A 24,253-nucleotide genomic window follows, 5' to 3' on the forward strand; every position below is an offset into this window, starting at 1 on the left:
CATCAGCCAGTATTCCACTTTGTCTGTGTTTTAACAAGTTCCCAGGGGTGCAGATGTACCACAAAGTATTTCAGGCTGCTTGTGAAAGTGGTTCTGTTGCAAAATTCTTTTTGTTCAGCATTGCAAAATCATGAATGGATCAGAAAACTCCAAATAAAACTTTGTTTAGCATTCAACATGATCTTTCTTTCTGGAGGGCTCAAGAGGTTGTTCAGCTTTTTTGTTTATTCCTCATATTTGTGCTTTCTTGGTTTCAATGGGTTGTCAAAGCTAACTCTTAAGCCAGGAAAATGCCAGCATTTCATACAACAGTCACTTAATTGAAATGGACCAAATAATCTGGAGTTAACTACTACCAGGACACACATACGCAAAGTGTGAGAATATATTCTTTTTGCTTCAGTATGCTGAAAATGGGTGATACAGTTTTTCAAAGAATCAGAGTTGCACCTTTTAGTGGATGATTTGTTTTATTTTGTTGATGGTATATTTTAAACGTTGAGAACATCAGTCAATAGAGGAAAAGTTGACATTCATTCTTTTGAGATCCTAGTTGTATTTATTTAGGTCATTTTTATAAAGGTAGAGAACATGAAATATGAATACTGTAGGATTTAGATTTTAAAATATTTATGTGAAACTGTATGAATATATACAATCTCTCTGCACTTGACTTATCTTTTAAAAAAACAAATGCAGCATAAAAATAGTAATTTTAGAACATCAAAACTGTTTCTCACAGTTTAACGCTGGGCCGGCAATTAAATCACTGACAGATGCTCTCTATTAACCCCTCTCCCAACCCCTGGAGGGAAAGGAGAGAAAATATGGGAGAGAGACTTACAGGTTGGAAACTAAACTGCACAGCTTTAATGAAACAGTAATGATAAAAAAGGAAATAATTATATATATATGAAAACATTATCACACCCCTGGAGTCAGTAGCAGGTGTGAGCTGGGTACAGAAGTGCATGGATTTGGGAACATGGATCAAGATCAAAGGCAGAATCTCCCAGGATTCTATGATTCTATGACACCAGCCATGGATGAAGAGAGCTTGACCCTTGTGATCCCTCAAATTTATAAGGAGCATGGCATGTATGGGATGGAATACTTAGTTTGGTCATTTTTGGTCACCTGTCTGGTCCAGTCCTCTCCAAAGGAGGATCGCAAGTGTGACCCCTTTACTCTCTTTCATTTCTGGAGCACTGGCCAAGCAATGGCCTTGGTTCTGCCTACCATTCTGCAGCAATAACTATAAACGTGGAGTGTTATCAGTCCTAGAAGCAGACAGTGACAGAGAAACATGCTGTTAATTTCAGCAAGTGCAGTTTCTTAGAAGAGACTTAACTGCAAAGTAAAATTACTAGAAAGAAAATTGGTTCTATCCTGGCTCAAACCACAACACTGTTGTTTCTGTTCCTATCAGTGTCTTATTCAGAGTTTGGAAACTGGTTGAATTATGTTTTCAGCTTTGGCTTTCATACTCTAACCTAACTTGACAACATTGAAGTGTTTTGGGAAATCTCAGTTTCCAATAGTAATTATAAGATATCTGCTCTGCAGTGATTTTTACATGGTTGGGAGCTTGAAACAATATGCAAATACTCCCATGTAGTAAAAACTCAAAAGACTAAGTGCAGATCTCAATGAATTTTCAGGACTAGTTTAGAAATCACCTTGGGGACACTATTTCAATATTAGGATGACTATAGAGCAACAAAGTTGATGCGTGTTTAGACCAAAAAGATTAAATGAAAGTCAAAGATCTACCTGGATCTACCAGACATCTTTAGCTGATGTACTGGAGGCATAACAATTTCCTGTGCATGCATGCAATCATTTGCATGGCTGGTACCCAGCTGTTTCAGTGCATCTGTTCAAAAAGCCAAATACAGTACTCAGTGCTGGTCTAGGGTGAAGCTCAAAAGTGTAACTTCAGTTTTAGTCAAAGAAGCCTAATGATGCTTTCTAGGCATACAGCAGCTAACATGCTCTAGCACCTAATGGTCCATATATTAGACTAATGTTTGACTCCTGTGCCGCTGAAATATGTGTAGCATGCATGGTCATCAGCAGAAAGTGTTTGATCCTGTACACCCAGTCCTATTGCATTACCTACTCAGTTATGGAACTATAAACACATACAGCAGGTGGTGATTCTTTGCTGTAGTAGGTGGCTCAGATATTGCAGAGGGCATGTGAAATTCCCCAGATCACAGTGGTAAGATTTAGGTAATGTCTGCTAGCACAGCATGGCATTTGTCTGTTGTTTTGAAATCCTGTGGAAAGCAGACTGGTGCAATGTATTATGTATTAGATATTTATATACATCCTACCATAATTGCCAGAAAAACATTAACTCTTCCAAGGTTGCTTATAGGACTATCTTTGAATTCTGATTAATTTACCTATTAAATTATTATTCTTGTTATTTTTAACAGCTTGATCAAGCAAGCCTCTCTCTTGCATCTCGAGAGGACTACCTAGAAAACACCACAGAAGCCAAATCTGTGAGTACTACTAACTAGAACTCAGAGTGACCATTTTTTCCCTCAGTTTTTTTTTGTTTTTTTTTAAATTGTTCCTTTTGGGAGGGGCCTCAAATGATACAAAAATCTTCAGTTGAGGAGCTTTGCAAGGATGTTTGTAGTAGTGGTGCTTGTGGTGGTGGTCTCTTCCGATAGAGGATTTTCAATCCACCCCACTGTGCACTTTTCTAATCCTTACTTTTTCAGCTTGTCTCTGAGGATGTTAAGGGAGATAATACTGAAAGCCTCTATAACGTGGAGAACACCTACTCTCTCCTGATCCACCAAACTATCAGTGTAATTGTAGAAGGCTGGTGAAGTGTGATTACCCCTTCATAAACTCACGCTCACTACTTCTGATCACCTTGTCCTTCATCTGTTTAGAAATAGTTTCCAGTATAATTTTCTCCATCACCTTCCCAAGGACTGGTATGAAGCTGACTAGCCTGTAGCTCCCCAAATCTTCCTTCTTGCATTTCTTGAAAATGGGTTGTTCTCTTTCTGTCCTGAGGAACCTCTCCAATGGCTCAGTCCTTCTAAGGGAGTGGCTTTGCAATGGAGTTAGACAGTTCTGTCAGCACTCATGAGTACAACCTATCAGCCTCCCTAATTTTACTTATGTATGTCCCCTTTGCTCCCTAATCTTGTCCTCTTCCATCAAGGATAAGCCTTCCTTACTCTAGGCTTCCCTTCTGTTCTCAGGGACCTGGGATTCCTGAAGCACTGTCTGGGTCCAAGAGTCTAATAACAAAGGAATAGTTGCACCAGCAGTGCCTGGGGATCATGTCCCGTGGGGTGTGACCACCATATCTAAGGTTGGGTGAGCCTGACAAGGTTTGCTGACTTTTTTTCTGTGAAGTGCTGCATTTAATGACAGCTTCTGGGAGCTGTGCTCTGGGCCTGGGTCTAATGTCAGCCACCCTCTGGCATGGGCTGAGAGGGTGCTTGACCTTCTCTAATCATCCTTCACTGAGAGAGTGGTCAGTCACTGCAGCAGGCTCCCAAGGGAGGTGGTCACAGCACTGAGCCTGTCAGAGTTCAGGGAGCATCTGGATGACACTTTTTTAGTTACATGGTTTTGTTTTAGGTAGTCCTGCAAGGAGCAGGGAGTTGGACTCGGTTATCCTTATGGATCACTTCCAACTTGAGATATTCTATGATTCTGTAATTAGGAGTCAGCTAGAAGAGAGGCCGTGGGTACCCTCTGATCAAGCACAGCTGTCAGTTTGTTAGCAGCTGCTGGACGTACTGTCACCTTAGCCTTTACCAGACCTGGAAGCATCAGGAGTCCTCATGTCTTTCAGGGAGGGCCCCAGGAGTTCCCAGATTATGATCAAAGTTCCCAGAGGCTCAAGAACATCTCAACGAAGTGAGTGTAGAAACTGCCATGTCCATGGACTGCCTCAGTGGGTTGCTCTCCAGGGGCCTGCATCTTTGGCTTAATCAGGCCAGAAGGCTGGACACATTTCAAAAGCCACCTTCATCTACTGAAGGGAACAAGAGTTCCTCAAAAGATTTCAAGTATTCATTTCCTCTTTCCTCCTCCTTTATGATTTCTCTGCTACAATTTAGTGTTTTGCTGCTTTTTTATGGATAGAAGTCATGAGCCGATTATGTTTGTCAGAGGCTTTCATGTATCAATATTTGACAATGACAACTCCTTTTTCCCCTTACCTGATGAAGGCCTGTGGGTAGTATCCAGCATATGCAGCTGAAAGCTCAAAGAAACAACCACTTCGGTTGTCAGGGAGGACAAGTCTTTGCTACTGATTAAGATTTTACAGTTTTTCTTCCCTTGTCAGTTCCCAGAGAGGTTAGTCATTTTTTAAGCCACATTTATCAGACTAGATGATGCCAGAATACAAAGAATTGTATCTACTAAAAGATTGAAAGTGGAAATGCACTCAAATATGTTTTTGCTTTGTTGGACTGCAGGCTCATAGGAATGGTGAGGAGCAATCTGATCTCTCCAAAATCTCTAAACGATTATGTTGGGAGGGAGGTAGCACAGAAATCACTACAGTATTGTTACATACAGTGTATTTTGCTAACATTTGCCTATACATGCTGAGACTAAAATGTGCTTTACTAGGATAGCCTGGGGAGAGCAGAGCAGAGCACTGTAGCACATATGTGCGTTGCAGTGCTGTGGCAGGAATAAAGGAGAGAGCTCAGTGAAGCACCCCTTTATCTCCCTATCTTCTCAGCCAATTCTTCAGCCCTGCACTGATTACTGTACGAGTTTGTGTAAAATTCTGGTTGACACTCATACACGTTCTCTAATCCCTCTGCAAGTGTTGTCAGTCTAATCCGGAATGATCATTTGCATTTCCTGAGATTTATGCTTTGTGAACCACAGTGGGCATCTCTGTCTGTCATGCACAGTATGTTTACGGTGTTATCTGTCCTTTTCTCCGTGATGACAGCAGGCATTCAAGGTAAGGAAGTACAACTTTGGTTGCTAGGGCATAGAAGTACAACCCATTGCCACAGATGTGCATTTCTGGTTGACTGCTACAGCTGTGCTGAAGTGCAAATCCAGTAGTCACTTCCCTTTTTTCCTGAATTTTTTTTTCTTTTTTTCTTTTCTTTGCAGTACCGAGATGCTTTTTTGCAGTTCATGGTGGATACAGCAGTGCTCCTGGGTGCTAACGCTTCACGAGCCGAATCTGATATGAAGTCAGTTCTAAAACTGGAAGTTAAAATAGCTGAGGTTGGTAATTTAATGGGATGGGATTGAAACTAATTGAAAAAAAAAAAAAAAAAAAAAAGGCAATCCTGTTTCAAAATTGAAAGCCTTCTAATATTAACAGCCTTAGCAATGGTGTTTTTTGGAAATAGAAGGAAAGAAGCAGATACTGATAAGGAAAGGATGGACAGTTTTCCTTCCTTAGTTAATTGTTAAACTGTTTATTCTCATGGGGAAAAAACTTAGCCAGATACCCTCCGTCCCTTTTAAATATTTTTTAATTTTGAGCTTGGGCAGAATTGGAGTCCCTGCTGTAAAGCTTTGTTGTTAATGCATGTGTATCTATTCAAGAAGCAGACCAGGCTGATTCTCTGAAGAACAGAGAATTTCAAAGCAGTGCAAGACTGAGGTGGGATATTGGCATTTGGTAGGTAGACGGGGCGGCGGTTACAGTAGCACCACAGTTAGCCCCTGGGCTGCTTTCACTGGCTACCCTGGAAGAGGGGATGAGAAACTCCATGAAGTGTTTGTTTAGGAACCAAATGAACTTAGTAAAGCTAAGCAGATTTAAATCTAACATTCAGTTTTGACCAATTTACTTGGCAACATTTTTTGCCCCTTCATGGGGTATTAGGACTTTTGCAGGCAGAAAGACCATTTCTTCTTTCACACATCCCTGTCTCAGTACGGATACTGCAGGAATCCTGCTCCTAGGTGCTCTAAATCCTCTATTGCTTTCTCTTCCTCCAAAGTGAGAGAGTTAGCCTTAACATCGGGAAACCAGCAAAAGTTAGGGCTTCAGACTTGACACTGATTTTCAGAACTGCCACCTGAGCTGAGAGTTTCTTCATATTACCAAAAAAAGAAACTATCTTTCTCACTATCCCCTGGGAAATGCTGGGTGTCGTGTTAACAGAGCAGCCTGTTGCCCAGGATAGGTAATGCAGCAGAAAATTACTTTTCCCTTGGTTCTTTTGTTGTAATCTACAAGAGGAAAGGCAGTGATGCTTCTTTAATGGTGCTCATGTGCAGAATTGAGAGCCATCCACAACAGTAGTAAATCAGTGTTTGCATCTCTTTGCTGAAAAAGGAGATGAAGTATTGCCAGACCTCTAAACAAAGCCCAAGAGTGAGCTAATGAGCAGATAATTTCTTTTGATCCAGTACACCTGGAAAACAGGAAATGCTTCTTCTGTTTATCAGTAATGTGATATGAAGATGCACTGCTACCCCTGGTAGCTTTAGTGCTTTATTTACTGAATATCTTACAGAGCTTTAACCCACAAAGTATATAGGTGAAGTTGTCATATAAGATGACATGGATCATATAACAGCCTTCAGGATCCATAATGCATGCCATTATGCAGTGAGCCATACTTGCTCATGGTTACCTGATTTCCCTTTAGTATGAATAATCCTCCTAAAATGTATCCAGATATTAGGCATGAACCGAGGTACATGATCTCTAACGAACACCATGAATCATATTAAAAAGTTACCATTGTTTTAAAGGAAATAGTCCTGTTTTTTACTTGGGCTTTCACCGTATCCTGTGCTCCCCTGTGTTCATTTTAAGTGAACATACTTAATCAAGAACTTGTGTGCTCAAGACAACAAGACTAAAGGCAAGATGCTTTGGGTGTAGGAAGGAGTGACATGCCTTGAGAGAGCTTATTGTGTACAAGGAAGTATTCAAGTAGGTTTACATTAATGGAGAAAGAGAGAAAGTTTTGAGGAAGGGACCACGGGTTCAGGAAGAGTTGAAAGTTTTGTCAGATAAATGAAATTTGCAGAGGGAGAGAAGAAAGTAGATTTTTTATTTTTTTAAATTTTTTGTTCTGTATGGCTTGAGCAATAGTAAAACCGCAGACACTGGAGGATTTTGGTTGGAGACCTGCCAGGTGTCTGGTTAGTCTGGCGTCAACCTCTCTCCTCTTTAAACTGCACAGAATACAGCAGCCTGTTGTATGGGATTTATCTTAGAGTGGGGCTGGAATTCCATCAGGAATTCTTGTTCCTCACGAACACTGAGAGAATTTTGAGCTATATCTTGAACTTGTTTAGTTTTTTTCTACTATGAGCCATACTGACATCTTGGAGTCTGAAGGTCCATATAAAGGACCTTCTGAAGGGTTTATGAAAGGACTTGTGCTATATTTAGGATTTCTTTTGCTATGTCATTGGACTTTGACACTGCAGGGGATCCTGAGATCTGGCTTCTCCGTTTGTCCAGATGAGAGGCCTGGCTGGAAAACACTTTTAATAATGTCTGGCCCATATACCCAGATTTTGTGCTATGGAAATCAGGATGCTGGGGTAAAATGAGAAGAAATTTGGGTGTATCTGACTCCTGCCTCAGATGGAGTCAGGCCATAGAAAGAACATGTTCAAATCCAAGAGATAACATGTGCTTTCAGCATATACCTATCTCAGATTTGACCTTTTTTAGCCATACGATTTGGAGCTGTCTTCTACCAGACATGATGGGTTGAATAAATACTAATGGTCTAGGTGTGTTTTATCTCTTATGAATCAACATGTATATAGTCAGAGCAAAAATTGTTCTAATATGTTCAAAAAGACATGCAGCTCATTACATTCATAAAAAATTATTTACACTGTTAATGAACTGTGTTCTATTTCTCATAGCTAAATGCCATGTACAGAAAGGGAAGTTAATGTCATGAATGCTTGGAAAACAGGTGGTGAGATAGTTTCTGCACTGGGATTATGATGGATAGTAATGATGTAAAAGCAGGTCCCTCCAAGAAAATCCTTGTTTTGATGATTTTTTTGTTGTTGTTTTGTTTTCCCCAGATCATGATTCCATATGAAAATCGAACAAGTGAGGTGATGATAGTAATGGTAAAAGCAGGTCCCTCCAAGAAAATCCTTGTTTTGATGATTTTTTTGTTGTTGTTTTGTTTTCCCCAGATCATGATTCCATATGAAAATCGAACAAGTGAGGTGATGTACAATAAAATGAACATATCAGAGCTTAGTGCCATGATTCCACAGGTTTGTTTGGGAATAATTGCAAAATTATTCTTTTAATGTTTGACCTAGATAGTTAGAATTGCCTTTATCATGCAGACCAGCATGTTAAAGGAATATCATTAGGAACTTGCGTACTCAATTACAATATACGTTCTTTTAAATACTGAGGTTTGAAAATGTGTAATAACAAAGTGCAATAGTTTCTTAATTATTAAAAAGTAAAGCTTTGAAGCCATTAGTCTCAAAGGTGCAACTTCATTAATAAATCATCTCTCTTCATAATCCACTTTAACCAGCCTTCTCTTTGTCATTGCAGTTTGACTGGCTGGGATATATCAAGAAAGTGATTGACACCAGACTCTATCCTGAGCTCAAAGATATAGGTCCTTCAGAAAATGTGATTGTCCGTGTTCCCCAATACTTCAAAGATTTATTCAGAATACTAGAAAATGAAAGGAAAAAGTAAGAATCGTGTGATGGTTTGACCACACTTATGAGGGCACATCAAATACTGGGATTTTCTTGGGTTTTTTTCAGGTGCTTTAGATATTATTGGAATCAAGCCTTTAGCCTAAAGGTCTGCTTGGTTGTGTCTGAATGAGGATATAAATACTAGCTTGTGTGTAACAGGAGAATTTGCAGTTTCAACACCTTTTTTAACCAAAAAAAATAGGTTGCAATAAAACTGCTTTTTACAGATGCATTCAGCATTGTTTACTTGTAAATGGTCTTGTATCTTGTGAAATCATGTACACCTGGAGAATATAGTTGTAAAATGCAGGTAGCTCAGGTTAAATATAGTAGATGTGCTTTGCAGATGGAAGCAAGACAGCTCTAGGCAGTGTGATGAAAAAATGTGCTTGAAGATGATTTCCCATTTTGAAATGTCATGATTGATGACATCTAAGTGACTTCTCTGATAATTTGCTCTCTGCTGAGGCATGTTACTGAACTTTGAAAAAAATATCATTAGGCTGTTGTCTCCAAAAATAATTCTTTACTGATTGCACAGTATGGCCACAACCAACTTTACAGTTCAGAGAAAAAGACTAATTCAGAAGCATTATTCTTATATTGTTGCTCAGTTCCTCCAGTGACAGAATGCTTGTATTACTTAAAAGTACCTGAAAAATAGCATGTAGATCTGCCTACAGATTATCAAACATCCTTCCTTTATAATGTTCACATAAATGTCATTACTGTACCACCAATTTTAATCTGCTGAAGGAAGCCTTCTAAATGGTTTGGGCTGTGCATGCTTTGTATCTCATAAAGTTAGTTATGTCAGTGGAAATAAAGTGGTGATTTAGAGGATGCATATGTAGCAAGCCCACAGAGAAATAATTATTCCCTGTGTACAAATACACTTATTTGCAAATATATTATGTAACTATGGAGTAAATACCTGGAGACTTTCTCCGTTAGAGTCTTATTCATGGAAAATCTTTCCCTCAGTGTTCAAGAGAAGTCAAGCCAGCCTGTATGTCATGGCAGAGGCAGGCCAGAGTAATAAACAGAAAGAATGGTGATGCCTGTCCTCAGCCAAGCTCAAGACCAACTCCCTCATCCCCACAGGTCAGGGGAGATGGGTAGGGGGCAAAAAAGCAGTGTCTGATTTCCAGTATATTCAGGCTGCATATTTTATAGCTGGCAATGTTTTAGGCTTTAGGAGAAATTTGCATAATTAAAATATTAGAAATGGCAAATAGATTGCTAAACTCAACCCATGCAGACTTGCAGTTCTTGTATGTAAAATCCGTCCAAACAGTCACTGCATTATAGAAAAGATCATGTTTATCTATTATTTGATAATGCTCATTTCTTAAAATGTCATAGTTTGCTCCAGAAGTAACCTTGTTATCTCCTCTGAAAACATTAGGAAATAACCTTAATGTGAACTCCTAAGAATGAGGTCTTCATATTTTATCTGTAGGGTGAACTCTTAAAGTTTATCAAGAGTATTTTCTTTTAGCTAATCTCATTTCTCATTCTCCATAAGATATTTTAAAGGTTAAATTGAAGCAAACAACATGAATTTGGTTTGTTGCAGTAAATAACGAGACTAATGAAATTCCTAGTAAAACATTCCAAAAGTTTAGATTTACTTCAGTGATTAGAACATGAATTAACTTCTCATCATTTCAGGAGATGCAACATCATTTGGAGAAGCAGGTACTTTCACCAAGTTTGTATTCTTTTCTATTGCAACATTTCTATCCCTAAATTATACTTTTATTCCCATACACTTACCAGATGAGTATCCTGCTGGCACGGGTACTATTCAAAATGGCACAAAAAGATGTCTCATGGCTCAGTTATCTGGCAAAGTACTCCCTGAAGTTTGTTTCAGGTGGAAGGAAAAATGGAGTGAAAATTAAGTCTGGCTACAGAAGCAGTTCTTGTGATGGAGGTGACAAGTTGTACGGGTTCACAATCACCACATTAAAAACTGCTGCAGCAGAGAACCTGCTGAACAATCTAGAATTGTGAAATTTTTCACATGGCAATGTAACTAGAAAATAGCATATTGGCAGGGTGTAGAGTGAATTTAGTAGAATAAGGCTATTATTTACTTGACAACCCTGCTGCATATAATAAAATTAATGTGTGGAGCTTGAAATACGTGCAGTGGTGTGGTTTGGAGGTCTCTATGAAATTCCCAAGCCAGGGCACAGCTGTGAGCTCAGGCCAGGAACATGGCTCTCTGTAGCAAGTTGAAGTTGCCCAAGCAGCTGAGCCTACAGGAGTTCCCATCAGCCCTGGGCTAGCTAGCCTGTCATGTCAGGTGTTAAGTACTGAAGTAAGCCACACCTTCTTTGTAAAGACTCTTCAGGGATTCCTTCAGCTTTTTTCTGTACCAACTAATTTTTAATGGAGTTTGTATCTGTTGTGTGAAGAGATGCATATTGAAAATACAGATGTAACTATGGTATAAATGAGATAATAGTAGGGCTCCAACACAGCTGTGCCATGTAGGGGGGCAGACAAGACTGTTCTGGCACTAGTTAGCAGCCCCTTGTATCCCTTCTCTGTAGGGGATGGCCTAAAGTTGCAGCAGGGAGGTTTAGATTGGATATTAGGAAGAATTCCTCTCTTGAAAGAGTGGCCAGGCACCAGAATGGCCTGCCCAGGGAGGTGGTTGAGTCACCGTCCCTGGACATATTCAAAAGTCGTGTAGATTTGGTACTTTGAGACATGCTGTAGTGGCCGAGGTTGTGGGGTTTATTTTGTCTTGACAGTTGGACTCAGTGATCTTAGAGGTCCTTTCCAACCATGATACTTCTGTGATTCTGTGAATCCCTTTACTTATGTGCTGGTGTTTTATGTGTGAGTCAGAAATCAGATACAGCGAATTATGTCCTTGTTGGAAATGTCTGCAGCTGTTGAAGGAAGCAGCTTTACCATCCTCAGGGATGTCAGAATGAATAACTGGTTTCCTTTGCCTTACCTTACCTAGTCTTTCTAGTATGGGACAATTAGTATAGAAGCACTCTGTAATTCCTGCAGCATAAGAGAAATTATCTTTAGAGGGGGATGGGAGCTCTAGATCTCCTTTCTGATCTTAGCCTGCCTTTGAAAAATTAGAGAGAGAGGTTACAATAATTTGACTTGAACTAGTGCCTCTAGCAATAGAGGCAGAAGTTTTTCAGTACTTATAAATTGATTCATAACTCCACTCTAAATACAATTTTCAAACAGATCTCAGGATTGTGGAAGGGAACTTCTTAAAATGTCAATTAATTTGTCCATCTATCTCATATTAAATCTATCCTCTTTAATTGCCACTGTGTTGATTAAAATGTTACAAACTCACAGAATTGTATATGAGCAACCTACTTTATCTCAGACATGGTAGAGAGCTCCATAGTAGATATTCACAAGCACTGGTATAATTCTAACTGTCCCAGCAAACAAGCTCTCAACTACTTCTTTTGGGAGTGTGCATCACAATAATGGTCATATTGGTTAAGAGTAAGCCTACACTTCTTTCTGCTATAGTCATTTTTAAGTTAAAGTAGAGACCTGTGTACTGCACCCTTCTGAAAGGCTACGACAAATGCTGTGGTCTCATCAAAAGAGCAGAGAGGATTTGTATGTTTTATTTGTGAGTTGGATTTTGCTATATAGAGAGGTTAACTTCTCTGAGCCTTAGTGAAATTTTTCGTGAAACTGGAACGAAAATCACCCCAAGATACGTACTAAGGGCATTTCCTAATCAAAAGTGTCAGTTTTTAAACCAAATTAGGACAAGCAACTGATTTTAAATTTCTATAGCTATCCAAAAATGCAAAATGACCATCACCAAAATAGGGAAACAAACTCAGATATAATATTATTTTGTTTTGAAGAACAAAATAAAGAATGCTGCCCCTCAGACTAACAACAAAATCCCTCAAGCTTTCCCCCATTATGTCCCCTCCCTGCAAATATCATACCTCTGGGCTTTGAAGAAAAACTTTCATGTTGTTTTAAGTATTGTATGCATCAGTGGATTCTAATGTGATTACAATCAGGAATTATTACAATCTCATCGGGCAGCTCTATGTTAGGACATTTCAGCCTTCTTTTCCTTTCCAAATTAAACCAAACCTCAATTAATAGTGGTATATTTCCTGAAACTGACTTTGTTATTATGACTGGTATGGAAGTTTTTGAATTCCCACTGATATTAGTGTCTTTGAATAAGTTACTTCTTTGCCACTTACCCTTTGCAAATTTCAGTCTTTCTTTGACTACCAGTTTGACAGAGCTTCAAAATTCTTTCTTTGACTACCAGTTTGACAGAGCTTCCTCAAATGTAAGGAGAAACACTGCCACATGAACACACAGAAGAGAGAATTGATTTTTTGGTAGCAATTAAGTACTGAATTGTAACACATAATTGGTTTATGATTGGTCTATTTAGCTAAGATTTTTTTTGGAAATAAAATCTTTAAACCTTTCAAGCTGTAGGACTTGGATAAATTCTCATTTAGATCCACAGAGTAGTTACTGCTGGAGCATGGGTGCTGTTTAGCTCTGCTGAAATTCCTGAGGCAGTTGTGGGGCCTGTGGAGTTCAAGTAATTTACAAAACCAGTGAGACCTGAGCACTTCTAAAATGCTTCATTTGCCATTGAGTGAGGAAATTGCACATTGTCAGAAAGGTGTTAAGGGGGAAATCTATGCTTTTCGGTATTTTATAAGTTGGAATGAATTTTTAATGACCCTATCTCAATATGGTTTGATCATCTAGGCAGAGCTAACTGGTTTTGGCTTTTGTAACATGTACTGTGTTAAAAATGTGCATTATTCATGCTAAAAAGCTTATTTCAGATATGTTTTACGATTGCTGCGGGGATTTATGTCTACTACATGACAAATCTGTATACTAAAAGAGGGAATATGCCCAGTGTGAAAGATGAGAAGGACTATAAAAGGCAGGACTTATAAATCACAGCAGTTCTCTGCTTCCCTGTAGAAGCTGCTGCTGGTGACAAAGACTAGGGAATATCAGGCCTTTGAAGTGACAGTTGGCTTGAGATTGCACCCTCAAATTTTCCTGTGTGAAATCAGGACCATATTTCTGACCTCCAAGCACATGCAGACTCCACTGAAAAGTAAAGCAGACTTTTGCCCAGGCTGCCATGGATGCTCAACTGCTGTGCAGGTTTGTGTTAGTCTGAACACTTGTGTTAGCTTCAGTTCAGCTGAGCAGCCTGCAGGGACAGCCAAATCCAGCAGCACTGCAGGGTGCCTGCCTTCCCTGGCCACTGACTGCTGGGCCCGACTAGTCCCCCAAGCACATCTCAGCCAGCCCATGGAGAGTGCACAGCCACCTATCTGCTCTTGGGGTAGAGTCCCATTTGGATGTGTGCTGCTGCTGGAGCTACTGGTTGGTCAGCTCAGTCACTAATAGACAATATGTAGCTATAGCCTGCCTTAAACCTCTCTCTTCTCACCTCTTCCTCTCCTCCCTGGCTGAATGACCAAAAGTGTAAGCTTCTAGCAAATAATGTGTCTTGAGCTAGAGGCTTTGTGTGGGTGGACTGGAGCTTCGTTAGAGGAAAACCTCAAGTTATGGCTCAGGTGAATTGTATTGTGAACACAACATGGCCAGAAAATATGTTTATAGTCTGTTACGATTCAGAGGAGGGATGTGTCTGTGAATGAAGATAATGGAATGACACCGTAGCAACAGCCACACTGCTCCACAACTATGGCCATGGGAGATTGCAGAAATGGGATTTTTAGAGATGAGGCAGTTGTTCAGATGGTCTGTAACAGCATCTTCACTTGCAAAGGAGCAATTTTCCTCCCTGTGGAAAAATCTATGGCCTACCCAAAATGCTTTGTATACCCCAGTGTAGACCTAACTGCATTTGGATATCCATAGCTTTAGAGCAATGACTATCATTGAAAAATGTCATCTATAAGACCAGATGAAAATAATGTGTAGACCATTATTGGACTTGTTTTGAGATTGTTTTGTAGTTTAATTGTATGTTTCACTGTATACTTTTACCTCATGCAGCCACTGCTGAGCATGAAAAGAGCTCATTCTAGACTAGACAAATCTTCTAGTCAGATGACTGAAGTTTCAGAAAAGGGGCATGGATGTCAGGTCTCCTGGAAATTTTAAACAAGTTCTTTCTGGATCTCTCAGCCTCAGTTCTTATAAGATTCTTGTTACTGAGACTTCTCTTTTTTGGTATTTCAATTACCCATCTGCAAAATAAAAGTGGTAATACTTTAATAACTCTGTGGGTAGTTAGAACTTTTGAAAGCATATGGATAACTTCTAATGAAAAATACAAATGTGATAATGATAGCAAAAATGGGATGGACTGTTATCTATTCTGTTTCATAATTACAATTTATGTGCCCTACTAATGAGGAAAGATAACATTCACTTTGATTTATAAAACAAAAATCAGTTATTTTCTTATCTCTAGATAGAACTTTTATGCAACTATTATTATCACACAGTTCTTACCACTTCTATGGAAAATGAAAACTGTCTTTTGAAAAAAGTGTTTCCTAAAAATTGCATACACGTAATCGTTAGAAATATCCCCTACAATATGGCTATCATGATACAATTACATATTAACTGGTTGCAATCCTCCAGATTCTTTAATCAATTTTGTCATCACTCATTAATTTTCAAGGTGACATTTCCACCATTCAGATGAAATGCTTGTAGAGATTATTTCTGTGCGTGCTTTTTATCACATCATATGCATTCAATGTCTGATAAAGATATATCTGGTTTAACAGGACTCTTGCCAACTATCTGGTGTGGAGGATGGTTTATTCAAGGTTATTTAACCTCAGTAGACGTTTTCAGTATCGGTGGCTGGAATTTTCTCGGGTAAGTTGATGTTTTTATAGCATTTACAATGGCACTAGTGTTGACATTATTGGTTTCCCTTTTAGTTGCTTATACCTGTGCAAAACAGGAAATATTTTCCAAGCTGGATAAATTTCTTGAATAACCTTTTTTTTGTTGAAGACTCCTTCTCAAACAAATAAGACATACATATGCTTGTATATGATCCTAACAACAAAATGTCTTTTAGACATAATGTCTTATGTTAAGAAGTTCTTGAGAACTCCCCTTTAAAAATCTGAGTCTTCTTATGCAGAAACTTGAAAGCTGGAAAGTTTATGAGTTACATGCCAGCGCTGTGACCTGTGCTGTTCCTGCCAGCCAAACCTGTTCAGCCAAAATCTAAGATTTTTTAAAAAACTGATGTTTACACATGCATGCTCTGGTAAAACAAAAGTCTAAGACTTCAGCTTTTCTAAATTTGCTTAAACCTCTCTTGTGCTCTAGTGCCAGCTTTCATGAGCTCTAGCACATCCATATGCCAGCCATTTCCACAGAAAAGCTAATCAGGTGCCTTCCAGTTTGGGGTTCCAGAAACCCCAGAAGACATTAATCACTGCCTTAAGCTATGAAAGCAGAACTAATTATTTATTAAGTAATATGGGCATTTATGTAAAATACATATATTTGATTAAGTGAATCCTGAATAGAAAGTTACCCTGATAATCCAGTGGGCAATGTGAGGGCTCTTTAAGCAAACATAAGTTGTTTCCAAGACACTTCAATTTTGATGGAAAACTTTTTTTCTGTCATGATAAAAATTAGCTGCTTGGTGACATCATGACAACAGGAGGCTGGAATGATGCTGCCACTGATATAGTACAGGAGGCGTGAGTGCTTTGTGCTCCCTGGTGAACCACCCAGGTGGCACCTAGAATGTCTTTCCCTGAGTAGTACTGGAATAGTTCTGTGTTGATCACACACCTAAAAATAAACTTCAACAGCTTGTTGGAAACTACACAGGAAAGGCTGTCTCTTATACTTCTGAAATGATATTCCAATCAGTCTTGTTAAAGATGCCATTTTCTACATGCAAAAATGTGAGAAACTGGCTGTCAGAACCACAGCAACAAGTTTGTAAGTGTGTCTCCTATTGGGACACTCCTTGCTAGCCCAGTAAAATAGACTGGTGCTGGCCATCTGCCAGACTGCAGCATAATGCTGAGTTATATTATAGCCAGAAAAACTCCTGGGAGGAAACTTTAAGCTTTGGATACTGTGCATTTTGATGTGTTAACTAGCTGATGTCACTTCTCTAGGTGCTTTCTCTATAAGCTTAGGGAGGAAACTAATTTAAGTTTATTCAATGCTTATTAACAATATCATAGAATCGTCAAGGTTGGAAAAGATCTTCAAGATCATCAAGTCCAACTGTCAGCCCTACAACCTCTGGCCACTAAACCATCTCCTGAAACACCACATCTACCCCTTTTTTTAACACTTCCAGGGATGGTGCCTCCACCACCTCCCTGGGCAGCCTGTTCCAATGCCTCATCACTCTTTCTATGAAGAAATTTTTACTTATATCCAATCTGAACCTCCCCTGGTGCAACTCGACCTCATTTTCTCTAGTCCTATCACCGGTCACTAGGGAGAAGAGGCCAACACCCACCTCACCACAGCTTCCTTTCAGGTAGTTGTAGAAAGCATTGAGGTCTCCCTTCAGCCTCCTCTCCAGGCTGAACAGCCCCAGCTCCCTCAGCCTCTCCTCATAAGTCTGGTTCTCAAGACCCTTGATCAGCTTAGTTGCCCTTCTCTGCACCCTCTCCAGCACTTCAATGTCCTTCCTATACTGCAGTGCCCGAAACTGCACACAGTGCTTGAGGTGCAGCCTCACCAAGGCCAAGTAGAGGGGCAGGATGACCTCCCTGGTCCTGCTGGTCACACTATTCCTGATGCAGGCCAGGATGGTGTTGGCCTTCTTGGCCACCTGGGCACACTGCTGGCTCATGTTCAGCTGGTTGTCAACCAACACTCCCAGGTCCCTCTCTGCTGGGCAGCTCTCCAGCCACTCCTCCCCAAGCCTGTAGTGCTGCTGGGGGTTGGTGTGGCCCAAGTGCAGGACCCAACATTTGGCCTTATTGGAATTCATGCAACTGGCCTTGGTCCGTCAGTCAAGCCTGTCCAGATCCCTCTGCAGAGCCTCCCTGCCCCACCCAACTTAGTCTCATCTGCAAACTTGCTGCGGGTGCACTCTATCCTCTCATCCAAGTCATCAATGAAGATGTTAAATAGGAGCAGCCCCAACACTGAGCCCTGGGGAACACCACTCATGATCAGCTGCAAACTAGGTTTATCTCCATTAAACACAGATCTTTGGACCTGGCCATCCAATCAGTTTTTTATCCAGCAAAGCATGTGAACATCCAAGCCATGAGTAGCCAGCTTCTCTAGGAGAATGCTGTTGGAAACCTTGTCAAAGCTTTGCTAAAGTCGAGATAGAAAACATCTACAGCCCTTCACTCATCCAATATGTCACCCTGTCGTAGAAGGAGATTAGGTTAGTCAAACAAGTTCTGCCCTTCATGAACCCATGCTGACTGGGCCTGATCACCTGGTTGTTCTGCATGTACCCCATAATGGTACTCAGGATTGTCTGCTCCATCAGATTCCCTGGTACTGAAGTCAAACTAACAGGCCTGTAATTTCCCAGATCATCCTTCTGTCCCTTCTTGTGTATGGGGTTTACACTGGCTGATTTCCAATCTGCTGGTACCTCCCCAGTCAGCCAGGACTGCTCATAAATGGTAGAAAGTGGCTTGATGAGCAGAACAGCCCAGAGCCATGAGTCAGCAGCTCATTCCATACCCAGAGGGTGATAGTACTCAACTATCCTCAAACTAGCAACCGGTCACAAGTGAGGTCCCCCAGTGATTGATATTGGGTCCAATGCTGTTTAACATCTTCATAAGTGACCTGGATGCTGGGGTCAAGAGCACCCCAGCAAAGTTTGCTGACTACACCAAGATGAGTGGAGATGTTGACACTCCAGGGTGACCTGGACAGGCAGAAACTTTTTGAAGTTCAACAGGGGGAAGTGTAAGGTCTTGTACCTGGGAACACATAATCCAGGAGTGTTGTTCGGACTGGGATCCACCTGGCTAGAGAGCAGCCCTGTGCAAATTGACCTGGGAGTCTTGGTGAATAACAGGCTCAATATGAGTGAGCAGTGTGCTGGAGTGGCAAAGAAACCAACAGCTGCATCAACAAGGGCATCACCAGCAGAGATAAAGTCATCATCCCGCTCTACTGAGCCCTGGTCAGACCACACCTGGAGTGTTGTGTTCAGTTTTGGTGCCCGCTCTACAAAAAGGATGCAGAGAGGCTGGAGAGGGTCCAGAAAAGGGGCCACAGGGATGATCAGAGGACTGAAGGATCTGCCATATGAGAAGAGGCTGAGAAAACTGGGTTTGTTCAGCCTTGAGAAAAGAAGGCTTTAGGGAGACCTTATTACTATGTTCCAGTACTTAAAGGGTGGCTACCAAGAAGACATAGATTCCCCGTTTACAAGAAGTCACAGAGAAAAGACAAGGAGTAATGTGGACAAGTTGCTCCTGGGGAGATTCCGGTTGGACACCAAAGGTAAATTTTTCACCGTGAGGACAGTTAAACATTGGAATAGTGTCCCAAGGGAAGTGGTGGATTCCCCCGTATTGGACAGTTTGAAGTCTCAGCTTAACAGGGTGCTGAGCCATAACAAACTGTAGTAGTACCTTGAAGGATTGGACCAGGTGATCCTTGAGGTCCCTTCCAACCTGGCATTCTATTCCCATTATCTTCCCCCAGGACGTGGAGATGGAGTTAGCTGAGGGCAGTAAACAGCAATAGCTAGTAGTTAATAGCTAAAGTTAAGCGCAGTAAACAACTCAGGGGAACAGACTTCACAAGTCAGCAGAAGGACATGAGAAATGGAGTTCAAGGCAAAGGTCTTCTTGAACAGATTTGTCCAGCGTGGGTTGCAGGACTAAAGGCACATAGATCATTTGGGATAATAAAAAGGGCCCACCAACCTCTTGCCAGGTAAATTAAGAAAATATTGAATGATGTGACTACTAAAAACATATGACCATGAGGTGAATCCGTGACCCTTAGAGCAAAGAATATATGTTATTCATTCATTCATTAACCAGTCAGCCTCATCCATCATAAGCGTGGTATTTTTTCACCAGGTTCTCATTTTCTATTGGTGTCTTTTACATTTTTCCTGTAGACATCTTGGCATCAAGACACTTAAACTCTTGGCAAAAACAGGAAAAAAGACATACTGAAACTTCAAAAAACTTTGGGTTGAGAAATAACACAAACCTGCCAACTCTAGAGAAAGTGCTTTCATTACCACATCAGCAACTATCAGCAGCTTCTCTGCAATGGCACTTTGAGTCCTAGCAACTGTGCAGTGACACCTGGGGAAGATATCAGTTAATTAGGTTGTGGAGCTCTGAATTGACTGGGAGGGCTTGAAACCTGCTATTTATAGTCACTGTTACTACCTGGCGTACTGTGTTTTAGAGTAGCGCATGAATATTAGGAGGAGCATTTTGAGGGAGTTCTAGTTGGCTGTTGTAACATAAATATCAATAAACCAGCTGTGAGATATAATCTATTTCAGCTCTATTTTTACTGGCCTCACAGCTTGTGCTGCCTTTCTGTCCTCCTTACAGTCAAGCCTCCCTCAAAATAATGATAATTATTATGTTGGAGTAATAATATGTCATAGTCTAAAAGCCAGCTTTGTCTCCTGACTTTTTCTGTGGCTGATTCGTAGTCAGAGCTTTCAGAAGGAATTTCAAAGTCTGATGACTAATGCCATGACTTCCTTTCTTCCCCTGCATTAGGAAAAAACTCCACTGTGGTTTTGCTTGGACCCTGAAGAGCAGTTTTCTTCTCTCTTTTTCTCTCTCTCTCTTTTTTTTTTTTTTTTTTCTTTTTATGATCCTGTGTTATATATGAGGGTTGAAGAATTTGGAAAAGGGGTTCTTCTCAAATTTGGCTCTGTTGAGGAAACTACTGCCTTATTATGTATTGGTTTGGCCAATGTTGTTCTCTTACAGAAGCAGTATTCTCTCTGCCATTGAAAATCTATGAGTGCACATACAGTATTAATAAAAAGCATTTGAAAATGCAATTCACTGGTGTATTTAAGTATGAGTCATTGATTAAGCTTAATTACAGACAATATGATGGAGAAAATCAATCTCTGAACTGCCAGAATATCTGACCTTCAATAGCTGGGGGCTAAGCTAGTCTGGAATTTTCCAGTGAAATCTTTTCTTATTTGAAAACAACAAATCCAAACCCTTCAGTTTTGCTAGAAATTTAATCTTGGGCTCAAAGGAGGAGAAGGAAAAAGAAGAGGCTCAGAAACTACAAGATCAGTGCTTAAGAGGCTTGTATAATCTGTAGGAGGCCAAAATTCCTAGCCCACCCAACCTGGTCTGGTGTGGACTGTGCTCTGCATTTGCTCAGCTCATAGGCATTAACTTCTGGACTAGAATTTTGCTTCTTTTCTGTGGAAAAGCTCAAGGAGTTCCTTAAGTGGAAGGGGAACTCTTTGAAACTTGGACACAAAAAAAGTTTCTTAAATCAGCATGGCTATTGCTTACATGGACCCATCTCATATTTTGCTGTGTGTACTTTTAAAAATCATTAACTTCTACCAGTTAACTGGGTAAGCATCTGTGGTAACAAACATTCTTAGTGTGAGAAGAAGAAACCAAGGCAGAAAAGAGCTTGAGCTCTGTTTTACCTTGTTCATTGGCATGTTGACCACTCTTGACTATTTTTCTTTTGAATCTCATGTATGGTGGTGCAGGGACATCATCAGAGCCTAGACATATGTATTTAGCCACCATTCATTTAGCAAAATATGCACCCTTTTCTACCAACATATTTCTATTTTGGGGAGAAACACGTCTTCAGTGTTCAGTGTTCTTGATGATTCAAACCTGTTTGCTTCTGAAAATATTCTGTTTGGGAAAGGGACTTAAAGCAACAGGCTGTGGTAGTAGTAGCCAGTAGGTAAATGGCAAAAAATGTTGACCCATTCCTACCAATATTAGCCATTAGTTAGCACAGATAAATTAATGACAGTGGAGGGCTCTGTAGCAGGTATTTCATAAGGACTAACCTAATTTTCATGAGGGTTGACTTCCCAGGCTTCTCACTGAGTCAGTGGATATAGGGAAACTTTTCCAGGAAATATCTCAGAGGAGGGATTTTCCAGAGGAAAGTGTCTGTCTACTTAACAGAACGACTATCAAGAGTAGTCTAAAATTGGCACTTGGGAATGTCTTCCTATAACTAACCCTCTAGTCCTAGCCTTTCTGAGAGATTACCATTGTACTGTTTCTAAACCTGAAATCTTACAGTTATTTAGTGGAGTTCAAAAGACTTGTCACATCACTTGATGAAAATAGCAATAATCATAAAGTATCATTATTGTTTCCTTTTGGTAGCTAATTGACAAATAAGCTTTAGAGTATACTGTATGTGGATGCAGATATGTTCTTCTTGAACAGTATGTTATGACCTACTTCATGCACCTTCCAACAGGTGATCCATGGAACCACAACTTTGCTGCCTCAGTGGGATAAATGTGTGGACCTCGTTGAAAGTGCTCTCCCCTATGTTGTGGGTAAGATGTTTGTGAATGCCCATTTTCAAGAAGACAAGAAGGAGATGGTGAGTCCTTTGAGATATCTACCTAGAAACTTTGAATTAGTAGCTTCTTCCTCACAAATTGCCTCTGATATTAGACCAAAGTTTAAAAGGAGAAAAAAAATATTTAAAATGCTGTAATTGAATTAAAAAAAAAAAAAAAAAAAAAAGTGACAAAGAGAAAATGGAACAAATTTGAAGAAATATCACCTTTCTGTCCAACTAGGCACTGCCCATTCCTTCTATATGCAGCCTTTCAGACAAATAAGTAGCCAGATCAAAGACAGGCTGAATACCACTCATTTCTTTAAATACTGACAGCCAGGTTGTGCAGGAACAGAGTGAGGGGTATCATTGAGAAATGGTTTAGTACAGCTAATATAACTCTTTATACTAAAGATTTACTGACTGATATAAATCTCTCTGCTTCAGGATGACCATTTAAAAGCTGACTGTATTAAACCTGTAGTCTAAGCAAGTAAAGTGTAACTGATGTCCAGCTCAAATTAAGGGACAGGCCAAATTAAGCTTAGGGTGGCATAGTGAGAATTTGTATTTGTTACTTGAATCTTTTTTGCTCAACATTGAAGGAAAATATTAGTCCATGCTGCAGATTACAAAGAATATCTGGATGTTCACCCTCATTCTAAAACTTCAAACATAGCTACATTATCATTGCTGCTAATAACATATTCAAATGATTAATTGCCTTTCACAAGAATTCATTATTTTCAGTTCACATTTTTCTTATAGGGTTTTCCAATGTCTACTGTTCCAGCCATTCATTTTCCAACAGCAATCAGTTTAAAATTAACTAATTTAGTTGTTGAACTTAGCTTTCAGCACAGGACAGGCACAACAATTTAGGAAACGTGAAATAACATCCTGCACTGTGAGTGACAGCTCTGTGATAGTCCTGCACTACCCTGACTCAGTAGCCCGAGTTTGTCTGTTTGACATTATCTAGTCTGACTGTTTTCTCAGGGAAGGACTCCATTTTAGACAGACCAACACTCTGATTTGGCTTGTTAAAATCTTTGAGATATGTGTTTCCCTCTCAGGCTCGGCATTTCTTCGGCTATGTGCCCTCAGCTGGAGTTCCCTCTCTGATATCCAGCTTTTCAGTCCCCTGCTTCTTGATCGAGTTTGGACTGTGCTATTTGTCAGCTTAGTGGCAAAAATATTTCTGGGATATTACAAACTATTACCTCTGTGCAGGATAATCAGGAAGAGGACTATAGGAAATGTACAGTTTATGGAGGAGATGAACATTTTTTCATGTTTGTATATGTGGGGGAAAATTATGAGAAGCTGACAGAGAAAAATTTTTTTACTGTAAGAGTGACAGAGCACTGGAACAGACTGCCCAGGGAGGTTGTGGAGTCTCCCTCCCTGGAGACATTCAAAACCCACCTGGATGAGTTCTTGTGTGATGTACTCTAGGTGACACTGCTCTGGCAGGGGGGTTGGACTAGATGATCTCTCGAGGTCCCTTCCAGCCCCTAAGATTCTATGATTCTATGATAAGTTTATCTCAAAATGTAACCTAATTGCAGTATTTCTTAACATGTACATTCCTTTCAGACCAAATTGTTGAAAAATTACCAAGTCTGAGCTCACAGTGGCATCCGTTGTAAGAGATGCATATAAAATGTATAGCGTAGATCACAAGATTGAGGCTTACAGTGAGCTTCCCATGGAGATAAAATTAGATACAGGTGAAATTGGTTGCAATGCATTGAAAAGTGTGCTTTTCAAGTTAATAATTTGTGGTGTTACCGTTTTCATTTCACTGGTTTTCAGTTCTATTTCTCTTTCTTAAACAGCAAGAAAGCACTTGAGAGAAGCACTCTTATTTGTACAATTTTGAGTTGTTGTTTGCTTTTTTTTTTTTTCCTGGCTTATGGCATATCTCTGTCTGTGATAAGCAAATCCTGAGTAATGGATAATATGGATTCTTTTTCTCCTGTGTTTCATCACTGGTGTTTCATACCTTAGATACTTCTCT

At 40.0% G+C, this 24,253-nt stretch overlaps 1 protein-coding gene across 1 annotated transcript in view; it reads left to right on the forward strand.

Moving 5' to 3' along the window:
• Positions 1 to 2,444: 2,444 nt before the first annotated feature.
• Positions 2,445 to 24,253, forward strand: part of LOC104389494 (metalloendopeptidase homolog PEX) — a gene marked incomplete at its 5' end in the record, with an annotated part of 73,130 nt that continues 51,321 nt past the window's right edge. Inside the window, 6 exons of the mRNA XM_009998494.1 lie at positions 2,445 to 2,513; positions 5,128 to 5,244; positions 8,155 to 8,238; positions 8,534 to 8,679; positions 15,477 to 15,570; positions 22,141 to 22,269. Coding sequence (XP_009996796.1) covers positions 2,445 to 2,513; positions 5,128 to 5,244; positions 8,155 to 8,238; positions 8,534 to 8,679; positions 15,477 to 15,570; positions 22,141 to 22,269 — 639 coding nt within the window. The remainder of the gene's footprint in view (positions 2,514 to 5,127; positions 5,245 to 8,154; positions 8,239 to 8,533; positions 8,680 to 15,476; positions 15,571 to 22,140; positions 22,270 to 24,253) is intronic.

The sequence above is a fragment of the Chaetura pelagica genome, unplaced genomic scaffold, assembly GCF_000747805.2.
Source record: "Chaetura pelagica isolate M959 unplaced genomic scaffold, ChaPel_1.0 scaffold265, whole genome shotgun sequence".
Taxonomy (NCBI): Eukaryota; Metazoa; Chordata; class Aves; order Apodiformes; family Apodidae; genus Chaetura; species Chaetura pelagica.